We start from the raw sequence: 13321 nt of genomic DNA on the forward strand, positions 1-13321 counted from the left end.
AGCCGTTTAGAGACCGCGATAACATATTTAAGGTGGTGGGCAGCGCGGGTTGTGTCATCCCACGCAATTTTCCCCTTATCTATGCAGTCCCTGGCTTTGTATATCAGCCATTATGTGTATGTTTGTCATTGGGTATGATGGCCATAACAGCAGGCAAGAAGGGAGCTGGACATCTGGACCAATCTGGGTGTTTTCTCGCGCAAACAATTAAATCAGACAAATAAAATAAGATTTACTCACCAACTCCGATTTTCTCTTCTTCTGTTGGTATCCACATAATTGGTTATTTTCCCTCCGGTAGAGCAAGCCACATTATGTCGATACTGGGAGATACTGGGGGGGTTGGAAATGAACAGAGACGCTGAGGGCTACAAATGCTGGCAGCTCATGCGCGGACTACATGTCTCCAGCGGAATCTTGACGTTCGTGTGCGCAAAGAGGTGGAGGAAGGACCGTGAAAGGCTCAGCATCCCCAGCTCTATTATGTCCCGGCGTGTCTCTGGTCTGATGCAGTCCCCGCGTCCACCTAAGGGAACGCACACACACTAACACACGCAAACGCACGCAAGCGCACGCACCGCTTTCCGCTCTCACAGGAAAGAAAGAAAAGGTGCTTTTTTCCCCCTCCCTAAATCCCATTTATTCATTCGATTCCTCGTTTCGCCTCTGCTTCCCCTCCCTTTCTCGCTGTCATGAACCCCTCAAGCTGATCCGCGATCGGCGCGATCGGGCTGTGATCTATCGGTAATGGATCGGTGAGGAGCTCGCGGGGTTGTTCCGCGCGTCCTGCGTCTCGCGGGGGTTTTTTCATGCGCCGAGATGGTGCAAGAAAATACCGAGAAAGGTGCAATATACCATAAGCTGCGCCATCTTCGCGGACGTCACATGACTCGTTTTGTCAACACTGATGTTCAAGCAGTTGCAAATTTACCCCCACCCCCGCCACCCCCGCCTCCTCCTCCTGCGCGCACACGCAGTTGCGTCCGTCACAAGTACAAACTGCATTCTGCCATGCGGGGATGCTTCCCGCAGTCCCCCCCCTATCCTTTTTTCAAACTGGATGTGTCAATTTAAGCTGGCAGCCTTACAGATCGGGTCACCCCGTGAGGCGGAGCAGCTGGGCAGAAGAATCGGAACCGCTCCGGGTTCGTCGTGGCGCAGTGACGCGCACGCCCGCTTCCCTCCCATCCGACATCGTCAAACTTGGGAGCAACAAGGTGCAGCAGGTGAGCAGATGAGGGTGGTAACAAGTTCGGGGTCCGTTATTCACCTGTTACAGCGGGCAAACACCAGAAAGGCCCGCGCGGGATTCGAACCAAAGACCCTCTGAGTGACCCGATTTTTAAAACGGTGTCTTTTTTTTCTTTTAAACTCACCATCCAGAAAATTTCCCAAATAATGAAAATAAGAGTGGTAATGTTGTTAAATAAGTGCCAGAATAATCTGTGTGTGTGTGTGTGGGGGGGGGGGGGGTAAACACCCTGAACATGATCCACAAATGCAGCCCAATTATTTCAATGTGGTTGGAAAAACACCTTTAAAAGGCTTCTCCCATTATTAAACACACATCTGGGCATTTAAGCACACTAAAGCTGTGCAGGGAAAAAAGTGATTGGGTAAACACTGAAGCGTCGAGCGAGCTTGATGGAGTGTGGGTGGGAGGGCAGGATTCAGTGGGGTAATTTCTCTCCATCACAGCGACGCTGTGACTGACTCCCATCTGTCTATTACTTCAAGTAGAACGCTTGTGGGCGGTGTTCCAATCACATATAAAGCTGCAAGAGCATTTAACAAGCTAAATGTGCATCCCCGCACAACAAAGGACAAGCTAAAAATGAGCTCCTGCCTCACAAAACTCGTCAAAAAATGAGGAGCAGGAGGAGATTACTGGCTGCTTGTTGGGCTGCGATGCAGCAGGAAACGGAGATGCTGTTGCAACAGTTCCGGATGACAGCAGGAGCCAGAGGAGGGGACGAGAACTTCACCCCTTTCATCATTTTCCTTAATAAATGACACATAAAAGTCAGTAAAGATGCAATAACCAGCGTTATAAACGCAGATGAGGGCTCTAAACCGCATAACGTCTGGCAAACCCAAACCCGCTCCCTTAAATATAGCTCAAGACGAAAGACGTCCATGGTGTCTTCCACACCACACAAAAATGTACGTTACCTGCACCTGAGGACCACTCTTCCATCCCAGCAGGCTGTCCAAGCGGTACTTGAGAGGAAGGGGGTGTCCAGTGTTTGATTTTAACCGTAGTGGTGATGCTACGGACCCGTTTCTCCACACGCAGCCTCCACTTCCTGTTTCTCCTCTAATGATTTTGCCTGAGACCTCACAAACAGCAACAATCAGGAAGATTTAAAACCAGCAAAACCTCATCGGACACACCAACACCGTTTTCATCCTCGGGAGGCAGGAGGAGCCCTCCAACGAAACCGAATTAAAGGACGCAAAAAAAGGTCATTTTTGCAGTTTTATTCATAGTAAAAATACTTTAGTTACATACAAGCTGTACACAAACATAACAAATCTCTTGGAAAAGAAATCAGGCAGGAAAAAAAAAAAGAAATGAACTGTTCCCACTCTTCAAAAACGGCACACGAACAAGGCCTTGTTTTCCTGTAACCTCTAATGTCTCGGCGCTCCAGAGGAAGTTTGCATTTGATTCGGCTCAGCGAAATCCGATTTCTGATTTTTCCGTCTCCCGTCTGCCTTTCACCAACTTCGGCTTTTTAATGTTAAATTAAATTATTTCCTTAAGATGGGGGGGAAACTTGCATGGCAACATAAAGGGGTGTGAAAGGTTGTCGCGTGTGGCCGAGCAGAAAATGAGGCGGCGACGATGCCACATGGCACTGTGTGGTGAGTTTTGGTCATCGCTTCCTGGGCAACCATCAGCAGCCTGCCTGTGCGTGAAGTTAGCTGCCTCATCCCATCCTGCTTCTGTACTATTTGGCAAACTCGGCAGCACACCGGATCCTTTTCCACCCCCAGCCCCTCCCCCCAACACCGACCTGTGACCAGACCCAAAAATAAGAGAATCTATATCAAATTAGGAGGCTGCTTGAAGGCAGTTGATATAAAATAGGAACTTTTCCGCGCGCCGCCACACTTTTTCCGCTCATCATCCAGCCCATTTGGTTCATAAAACTATATTAAATACAATCATCTTCGCCTGCCAATTAAAGTCACTTTGTGTGCAATGTTTCCTCCTCGGCTGCCTCCCAGACGTGGGACGCCTGCTGCTCCAGACCGGCAGGGCTCCGTCTTAGATTTTCCTACTTTCTTTACTCCTGTTCAAACATGTGCTACGCAGAGCTCCTGGCACGCCGTCTGGGTTCCCCGCTCCTGGGTGCTTCCTCACTCGTTTAGGGTTAGGATGATGTCATCCTCAAGGTCGGAGTTGTCGAAGCTGTCTGTTTGTGACGGACAAACAGATCGAATTAAAGTAGGGGGACCTACTGTGGGGATTAAAGGCTTTGTTATCCTCCATCTGGACTTAATGCATAAATAAGACAACAATCATTGCTCTCTAATGTCAATTAATGTAAATGAAGATGAGTACAAGCCCCAGGTTTAAGTTGCTCAGGCGCCCCCTGGTGGTAGGTTGCAAGTTCATTGAGTCGCTCTCACAATCCAGCAAATTATTCTTGACAAACAGTGTGAGAAAATGTGAATTGTACCTAAATTTGAATGACGCAGGCACCATATGAGCCTTCTTGGCTATGAAGATTAGATCTTAACACAAGAACAGCAGATGTTCTTGTGTTAAGATCGCAGATCCCCATCGTGAGATGGTCGGAATTCAACAGGTTTGATCAAGTTCCCTCTCACAGCATCTTTTAACTGGCCTCCTGCCCTCTTTCCATGGTTATATTAGTATTACAAATGTGTACTTTACTTTAGGGACGCCGTAGATGGAAGTCAACCGCACACAGGTCACATAAAGAGCTGCTCACCGTTGTCTCCATCGTCTCCGTCCATGTCTCCGTCGTCGTCAGAGTCGTCATCTTCATTATCGTCTTCATCTTCGTCCCCGGCATCAACGTCCTCCTCGAGCAGGTGAGCGACCTCCTCGTCGGAGTGCGAGAACACATCGTTCCCGTCATCCTCTTCCTCCTCGTCGCCGTTCTCGTTCTCCAGCTCGGCAATGAGACGATCCGCGTCGACGTCTTCGCCCGAATCGTCGTCGTCGTCGTCATCATCGTCGTCTTCGTCTTGGTCGTCATTCTCCTGGGGTGGAGATTTTTTTAAAAATTACAATTAATTTCTGATCCCTGAGAAAAAGAATTAAAGGAGGAGTGAACAGATTTAGAACCTGATCCTCGTCATCCTCTTCCTCTTCCTCTGCAAGTCTCTGTCGGCCGACTTCATACAGCCGACAGACGGTATCGTTGTTGACAGAATCCTGATTCTATAAGACATACGATGCAGAACAGAGGTCAACCTCATCATACGTTAAAACTGAGGTGAGTCTTAATCGGGACAAGGGTTACCTCAATCACAGCCAGGTAGCAGTCTTTGCTGTCAGTGCAGAGATCAAAAATATTCCTCTTCACGTCAATCGTGGCTGATAGAGCAAAGACAACCATTTATTGTTAGGAACCTTTATGATTATTGCTGAAATACTGATGAAGACTGATTACAGCAGCATTTTATAAAGCCCGTATTGTGGTTATTAAGGTTTAACATGAGTTGCTTAATCTAGATTTACTGGGTGGAAATGAAACGCAGCAAATCTTACCGATTGGTTTGTAGTCCGTGGCGTTAAAGGTGCGGAAGGATGAACCGAATGGACTTTTCATCTGCATCTCCATCATGTCGTCCTCGTCGTCAGCCTGCAACATCGCTGCAAAAGGCCACAGTGTGAATTGGCGATAGTGTTGCAACTGCGCGGCGTGTCGTTGAAGCATGGCGGGCTCTCCAGAGAGGGTCGTGCGGTGATGGGCGGAGCTGTGACGGCACGCCCCGGACTCTTCCTGTGGGGTGGAGTGAACCAGCTGGTTCCCTCTGCTGCTGTTCCAACAGACAGCCGTCTGCCCATATGGCTCTGAGTGACTGTGGTGGAGAGCGCTCGCACACTTCTCCAGGCTCACATGCTCGCATGCGCTCTGCCATTCCTAAACCATTGCACCTACCTCCATAGATGACAGTCCCATTGTTGTTGAAGACTATTCTGCACTGGTCCAGGGCGGGAACTGTGTGCAGCAGGTGGAAGGTCCGCAGGTCCCACTGAGGCTCCAGCTAAGGACCAGCTTACTCACTCATTTAGATCACTTAAATCTGCACTAAATGTAATTATGCTGCATTTTAAATCATCGCTGTAGTAGTAAAAATCAATTTTCAGAGCAATAAATATTTAACGTTTGGGAGCCGTCCAATCAGGGACGTGACTGATGCCACAATAAGAGCATTTTTCCCTCAGCAGCAGGATAATTAAATGGACTTTTGCATATATCTGCCTGCTTAACAATCACCGAGCAGCCATTTATCTGCTGCTGACAAAGCTGATGTGGCCACATATGCCAATATTCATTCATGCTGCCCATTTCAGTTGCATTTAAGATTTTCTTTGTGATCAGTTCTCATCACAACAGAATCATTCGGGTTAGCAAGCTGGACTGAGGCGCTCGGCAGTGGTCCAGAGTTCACTAATGCATGTGGAAGGATACGATCTCTGTGTTTATAATGACCTCCAAGCCGTTGGGGTGGAACACACCGCTGATGTTCATGTTGAATTTGTCGAACTTGTGGATGGCCTTCGCCATACGCACGTCCCACAGCACGCCGTCGTTCAGCACCAGGTCGTCTGTGGAGTTGAAGGTGGCGCAGTTCCTCTTGTAGTTGTTGGCCAGGTCTGTGTTGTTTAGAGTCAGGGTCACCTGACCGGTCTGGATGTCATAAATCTGACGAGAGAAATTTCAAATATGAGCACACCTGATTGATGCAGATGGATGAGGTTAATGTTAATTAATAACGACCCACTTACTCGTGCTATGTGTTCCTTAGTCCCAATGACTCGATCTTGCGAGAGTTTACTGAACTCAACATAATGGTCACCTGGAAAGGAATGTCTGAGGACAGCAGGAGCGATATTTTAATGAGCAAGGCCTTATGAATTTTCAGAATAATGTAAAAATAAATCTGGCATTTAAAACTTTCCATTGTTTTAACTCTAAATTACACAGATGGGTGAAAGAAAAACAAAGATGTTGTGTAAACCTGCCTTCAGATAGTTGAGCACACATCACTTACTTCATGATGAACACTGATTTCATGCCCCACAGCGCAGACAGAGGGTAACTCCAAGAGGCTGACGTTAAAAGCAGAGAACCATCCTAAAAATACACACATTGTTATTCAGACAGTGATTAAACGGAAGCTGTGTCACTACTTTTTAATCAAACAGCCAAACACGTCCTGGTTTTGTGTCCTGGAGCCTTTACTGACCCTTGACGGCTCCAGGTGGGTGATCGCTGAACTGTGACAGCTGTAGCTGGCTTCCTCCTGCCCCGTGAACACGTTGTAGAGCTTGAGCTGGCCAGTGCATGTCCCCAGCATGAGGAACCGCTCGCGGGCGGAGAAGGCACAGCACATGAAACCACTCTCATCCTCATCTGCCTCCCTGAATACAGAAATGGGTCGAAACCTGGAAAGGAAGAAAGACGCTAGTATACGCCACTATAGATACCACGAGTCCACTGAGGCTACCCACCTGCTGAAGATGAGATGTCTGTCGAAGCAGCCTCCGTCCACTCCTCCATATTTTGGATAGACGACACTTCGCGTGTGCCGGGATGTGAAGTTGACGGGGGCCTGGCGTCTCTGTTTTGGTTCAGGGCACTGATGAGGGGTGAAGAGGGAGAAAGGTGGGCATGTAGCCACAGGGTTCTTGCAGCGGGAATGCTGCTCCCTCAGATACTCTGTAATAATGCTGTCCAACGCTGGGGGAGAGGGCAGGTGTCTGTCAAACTGCTTCTTCATAGCTGGACTCTGGCTGAAGGCCCCGTGGTCAGACTTTTGCCTCAGAACTCGGGTTTTCTTGCAGGTCATCACGCTGCAACCCGTCTGGCGTTCACGGGAGAAAACGATCCGTCCGATGAGCGGCGAGCCATTGCTGGAGTGATGGACCGATGTGGAGGGGAAAGATGAAGACCCAGAGGGTTGAGACGTAGAGGGGCGCGTCTGTGAACTGGTGGACCCAGGTGTGGGCAAATGAGAAGAATGGTTGGTCAGTCTTGACCCGACACCGTTGGCCAGCCGTGGGGTGCGGGGTAAAGTTGCAACAGGCGGAGCAACAGAGGGAAAATTAGAGGGGGAACTTGAAGAATGAGACAGACATGGTATCGGCAGCTCAGCCTCTTTGGTGAGAGTGGTGGCTGTATCCTGAAGGCCTTTGGCAATGAGGTGGTTCCTAATAAGCAGCAGCAGCTCTTTGTCGGGGAAGGAGATCCGAGACTGAGCCACCACGCTGGCCCTCTGCAGCCAGGCCAGAGACACGTCCGTTCCGATCAGCAGCGGTTTGCCGGAGATTCGTTCGATCAGCTCGGCTGCGAACTTACAAAACTTCACGTGTTCGCTGCGCTTGTCCTGGAGCACGGGTTCTTTCATCAGCTGCTGGATGTGCCCGCTGCTGAACAGAGGCAGCTTGCTGATGATCTGTCTGACAGTGCTGGAGCGGGACAGGCCCACCAGAGCCTTACAGGCCAGAGCCCGGATCTGATCCGCATCTGTAATGGGCATCTTCACTGTCAGGAGCGACAGCAGCACCTGCAAAACGCAAGTAGTATTTAAGTTAAAACGGAATTGGAGATTAGCTGGGAACACGAGGGGACTGGTTCAGCCCATTGTTTAGCTGTACCTTGATGCCGTTGTTGGACTGAACCACATTCCACATCTTAGTGAGCACGCTCTCGCTGGCTTTGGTCTGCTGAGGCAGGCGCCGACGAGGGGAACCTGCGATGAACTTGCCGATGCTCGACATTCTTTTGTCTGGTGCGCAGACACAGTTGATGATGACCTGCAGCGCTGACTTTTGAATCTCGGCATCGTTCACAAACACCTCCCCCTCAGCCACTGCCAGGACGATACTCATCCCTGAGAAAAACAAACACTTAAATGAAAAACCTAGCAAGGAAAGAAACATGTGAAACAGCTTTTAACACAACTGGGGACAAGCTTTATGAACTCGACAAAAAAAATCAAGTACAAAGGTCCAATGTAATAGATGGAGAGTAATTTTAAATTCTGCTGCATTAAAATTCCCAAAAATAGAAGAGCAAGACTGGCACATTTGCAGAGTATATGGAAAAAGCATTATTATTATACGCTGTAACACACATTTTCCATAAATTCATTGCCAGTAATCAAGCAAGGCCTACCAATAGTGGACACAGACGACCCCCCCTCATCAAACACTGCAACAGCCTCAGACATCAGCAGCTGGGTTTTTGGAACAACTGTCAGGATACTCAGGATATCAAGGGCGTACCGCACTGTGTCACTCCTACAGAAACGAGTGAACCCATCATTGGTGATCTGCACCAGGCAGCAATCTTGTGAAAAAGCTACATAAAAAACTGGGGGAGGGGTGAGGATCACAATCTGTTCCACACCTGCCGTAATATGTCCTCCAATCGCAGGCAATTGAAATGAGCTGCAGGAGGAGTTGGACACAAGACAGCTTGTGAAAGACCTCTGCTGGTTCCCAGTACAGTCGGGGTGGACTGTACTCAATCAGGAACTCCATCATTTCCACCACCTGCTCACGACTGTAGCTGACCGCCTGATGGAAGAACAGCACCAATAAATGATCATTTGATCATCCTAATTAATATCTTGCATATTAACAACTAAATGTGTACTCTTGTCCAAGCTTTGCTGATAAAATAAAAATAGTTTATTCATGGTTTATAATTCACATACCTTGTAATAGGGTTGCGAATGAATGGGAGCGCCCCCCTCTGTTCGCTGTAAGGACTGCTTCACCTGCTCTACCTTGATTGCCAGATGGGCCTCAAAATATCTCCGCAGCGCCATGCAGGTGTGTTTGGCTGTCTGCCTGCTGGAGAAAATCTCATCATCGCTCAGCAGTGTTCCCTGGTCATCAGGGTTCAGGATTTCCAGTGTGCTGATCTGGAATCAGTCAGTTCATAAGAAATCAACCCGTTTGCTGTCAAATCATTTTGACTCCAACTCCTTTAGTAATTGTGTCACGTCTGTGAAAGATTCTGGTTATGGTCAGTACAAGGTTACTGATGCCTACCAGATTAACAAGACGTCGGAGCCCGTCTTGCCTGTCAAACAGCTCCAAGACGGCACGGAAAGAAAAGGAGATGGAGAAGAACATCGTGGCGTGGCAGCAGCCAGATGCGTGCGAGCATTCCAGCAGCCACAGCGTGTAACTGACCACATCTGCCAGGATGGAGTGGGGCAGCATGCAGACCTTGAGAGCAAACAGTACAGCAGTAGTGACTACAACTAAATATACACTCATTGTACTCAAAACAATACGCTGACCATCGGAACATTTTCAGCTCTACTGTGGAACGCAGCAAATCAAGTGACATCAGAAATAGAAATTTTATCTGGAAATTACTGGCAGATTACATTTTTAGGACCAGACATATTTGGAGGGTCTTTGGTTTTAATTTTTACCCTTTCCATGGCATCCTGGTTGTAGGCAAGGTAATAGAGGCACAGAGAAACACCGGTAGCAGCCATAGAGGGCCTGGGAATTTCCAGGAGCTTTGGAACTCCCCCTTGAGCCACAAACTCAGCAGCAAATTTCTTGTGCAACAGCAGGGAAGCCAAGTACTGTAAAAGAGAGAAAAGTGAGCTGGACTTTTACTGTTATGGTGGCATGCGTGGTCAACTACAAGTATGACTTTACCTTGAGTGCCTCAAAGGTAAGCTGCACATCATTGGTCTGCTTGAGGTCCATATAATGCATGAGCAGTTCCCGAGCTCCCATCTGCATGAATACTGCCAGCAGCTACAGCAAAAATGGGAAGCGTGTCCTCAGTACAAGGGATATGGTGATTTTCTATATATTTTATGGAAAGCTGTGCACAAATAATGAGTCTCTCTAAAAATGCGAAAGAATATAAGAATAGAGCGACATCTAGTGGACAGGTTATAACAAAACACAGTAAAAAAAAAAAAAAAAGACCCACCTCCTGATATTCTCCTAGAGGTGTGAGATACTGCAGGATGAGTCTCTGCTCAATCTCTGCAGTCAGAGGGTACAGGTGATAATTGTTGCCAATGACCCAGGGGCTCATTTCAGACCAGCTGCTGTTGGAAAGCTCACTGAAGTTCCTATCGGGCTCTGGCAAAGAGAAGTTGAGCTTGTGATTTAAAGTCCTGCTGCCCTCTCGCTGCGTCTTCCGCCTCACGGAACCGTTGCCATCGGCGAGAGTCTGGTGCGTCAACGAACCCGGCGCAGACATGGGCTTCATCATAGTTTTTACAGTGGAGTCATTGTGGCTGCTGGTCTTACAGGGTGAGCTGAGATGGAACGAGAGCTCGTTTTCAGACTCAATGCTCGAGACGGCAATTTTTCCATCTTCTTCTGGTCCGATATTCCCGCTTTCACCACCATTTCTATCCGTCGTAATGGACTTCTCTTCAAAGTCTCCATCCACAGCCTCCTCATCTAAAGGCAGCAAGGGTTGGCCCAAAGTCTTCCTGGGGCTGGGCCTTTTGATTTCCCTTCTGTTCTCAGCATCTTGATCCTGAAGCTCACGCAACCGATGCAGCATCAAAGGCACCTGTTGGAGTAAAGCGTATAGTGGGACTCTTATTTTACATCAGGCTTGCATTTCTTATTGGGTTGCTGAGAAAGAAGCACAAAATATTAAAAAAAGACTCAATTTTCTGTTAAAATATTAATTTTAATAACTTTTGCTGTAATAGTGTTTATGTCTCAGAAGATACAATAATCCACAGCTCTCTGTATTAACAAAGAAATGATAACAATACTTATGATAAATGTGACTTCAGAGATTGAATAACTCTGACAAAAGAAAGGCTTTTGTAACCTGAGGATTATGCCCCCCAGCTAAAATGCGTTTTGATTCCTGTTGGTCTGTGGATGTGATGACATTCACATTCATTCATTAAAAACAAATCCGTCGTTTGAAAGAGACCTGTTACTGACCAAAACTGAATTCTCCTCCCTGTAATTGGCTGCAATGTCCTGGTTCTCCATAGCACCAGCCAACAGGCCTGTGGCATAGATCCTGAGGGGCTGCTCGGCCTCCCGTGCCCACTTAAAAAGGCGTTCAACTATGCCCTCCTGAGAAGAACAAACACACAAAACCAATATTCACATGACAGTGATGCAATGTGTGCAACAAATGATTTTCTATGAGACTGATGTCAACTGAAAAAAAATAAAAATACAGAGATTTGAAAGTAAAAGAATCAGTAGAATTTGAAAAAAACAATTGTGTAATAACATATTTGGTTAATCATATTGGACTGTTGCCCCTGGAAATTACATCACTGTGAGGCAGCAGCTTAGTTTGTCTGCTACCATTCACATCCCAAATGCTATTATTAATTTTAACCACTGAACATTCACCTACCTTTTCTTGAAAGACCACAGCAGTTTCCAATCCGGGCATTATGTTTTGAAGTAGACGACATGCAGCGGCATTAAGGGGAAACTCTCTGCTGGTCATCACATAGCTGTTAACCAGCTATACAAAAAGAGGAACAAATCTCAAGTTTAAATTTAAAGCCCTCTTTACTTAGCAGAAATATTGTTTTAAAAACTCTTACTGCATTCATAAAGTCATCATTCTTGAACAGGATCTTGAGCAGGTGCCCGAGCACACATTCTGGATCAGCTCTCCCTGGTGGGCAAGAAAATATAATATGGCAAATGTCAACATTTGCCATATTTTAACCCCTTTAACCCCGTCTTTTCTTTTGAATACCTGGGTGGCGATCGTCGAAAGGGTCCGGATCTGCTTTATGGTACTCTTCTGTCTCCTTCTCAACAAGCTCTGAGATTCTGAAAGTTAGATTTTTTTTTCCACATATAGTCAACCAAAAAATGTGACGCCAAGGAATTGTGGTTTTATTATTCAGGAAGCAGAACTGAGAAGCAGAACTGACTTTGTGAGAATGTTCACCAGCTCCTGTGTACTTCCTTGCTGTTCTCTTTCCCACTGTTCCAGGAGAGCAGTCAGCTCTGCCTTGGAGTCCACACTGGCAGATGCTGACGCCATCTTGACTGAGGATACACAAACAACTAATTTAACTTGGTCACCTAACATAGTAGGTTGCTTTATGACCAAAGGCCCTTGGTCACGATCTTGAATATGAAAATAATTTTGCTGAAAAAATGAGATGCAGGGAGCAAATATGTATAGCTGCAAAAGTAATGAGGTGACTGCAGAATCACAGGACAGCAGAAATGGACAGAACACAGGCTGTCACATCACCTCCTCCCTTGGGGGCAATAAGTCTGTATTTGTGACCTCAGAGGTAACCTTGCGAGCAAGGCAGGTGTTACTCTAATACACGCAATGCAGTAAACAAGTGTAAAGCAGCGATGCATCCGTTATATTCGCCGCTAACACGTTGCTCTAAAGTCGGAGGAACACAGGGAGGATGTGCTCTGCTGGTTTACAAACCCCAGACGTGTGCAGGTGCAGCTGCCCTCCAGAGACCAGAACTGTCAAACGCGAATGCCCGCTGCCGTTCCAAGGAGCTAGAATCTATTTTTAATTACTTAAGTGTATATTGTCTAATTCAATTAAAGCGCTACAAACTAGGTTTAAACACACGGTGTCTATTCTTGAAGTACGAAAGTAACAACACATCTCAACACTGCTCCTGCAATACTGTGTTAAAATTAGCCAAGCTGTGGCTAAGAATTACGCGTTTTAGCCCGCTACCCACAATATGCGGCTAAGTCTATGATACAACTAGTTCGTTTTAAAACAGATTCGTTTGCATATAAACCGGTCAGTTATGTCAGATTACAAAACCGTTGAAGCAAAAAAAAAGCAACGTATACTTGTAACGTTAGCCTAGCTGCATGTCAGCATCACAGATCAGCCTAGAACTTAGCAAACATGCTAACTTTACCTCGTTGTTTCGCTCAGTTCCTCTCACTTTCACTAAATTTCCGAGATCCAAATCTAACGATACAAGCCTAAACTCGATTACTTCTGAGCCAATATATACACTTCGACAACGTTTTCTCTAGCAGAGATAAATCTCCTTTACTATAGCTTTGTGTTCACGTTTTATTATCATTATGGCGAGCACGTTAACTACGTCATTTAATAGGCGACAG

At 46.8% G+C, this 13321-nt stretch overlaps 2 protein-coding genes across 5 annotated transcripts in view; both read right to left on the reverse strand.

Moving 5' to 3' along the window:
• dock3 (dedicator of cytokinesis 3) overlaps positions 1–921 on the reverse strand; it is a 32373-nt gene extending 31452 nt beyond the window's left edge. For all 4 annotated transcript variants that reach the window (XM_029834147.1, XM_029834149.1, XM_029834148.1 and 1 more), the window contains exon 1: positions 241–921. In XM_029834147.1, coding sequence (XP_029690007.1) covers positions 241–277 — 37 coding nt within the window. In that variant the 5' untranslated portion in view covers positions 278–921. The remainder of the gene's footprint in view (positions 1–240) is intronic.
• A 1545-nt stretch (positions 922–2466) lies between these two features.
• On the reverse strand, positions 2467–13298 carry LOC101074029 (DDB1- and CUL4-associated factor 1). Its single transcript, XM_011602517.2, has 25 exons — positions 13111–13298; positions 12133–12250; positions 11952–12028; positions 11794–11867; positions 11598–11711; positions 11168–11305; positions 10182–10778; positions 9899–10000; positions 9664–9822; positions 9272–9451; positions 8932–9141; positions 8622–8791; positions 8388–8512; positions 7868–8103; positions 6722–7776; positions 6457–6655; positions 6262–6344; positions 5996–6080; positions 5679–5912; positions 5145–5238; positions 4751–4855; positions 4503–4576; positions 4325–4420; positions 3966–4239; positions 2467–3422 (listed from the first exon to the last, which is right to left on the reverse strand). Exons 2-25 carry the CDS (start codon positions 12243–12245, stop codon positions 3367–3369), a joined length of 4650 nt encoding a protein of 1549 aa, XP_011600819.2. The 5' UTR covers positions 12246–12250; positions 13111–13298; the 3' UTR covers positions 2467–3366.
• Between the last annotated feature and the right edge of the window lie 23 nt (positions 13299–13321).

Source organism: Takifugu rubripes, chromosome 3 (assembly GCF_901000725.2).
Source record: "Takifugu rubripes chromosome 3, fTakRub1.2, whole genome shotgun sequence".
Taxonomy (NCBI): domain Eukaryota; kingdom Metazoa; phylum Chordata; class Actinopteri; order Tetraodontiformes; family Tetraodontidae; genus Takifugu; species Takifugu rubripes.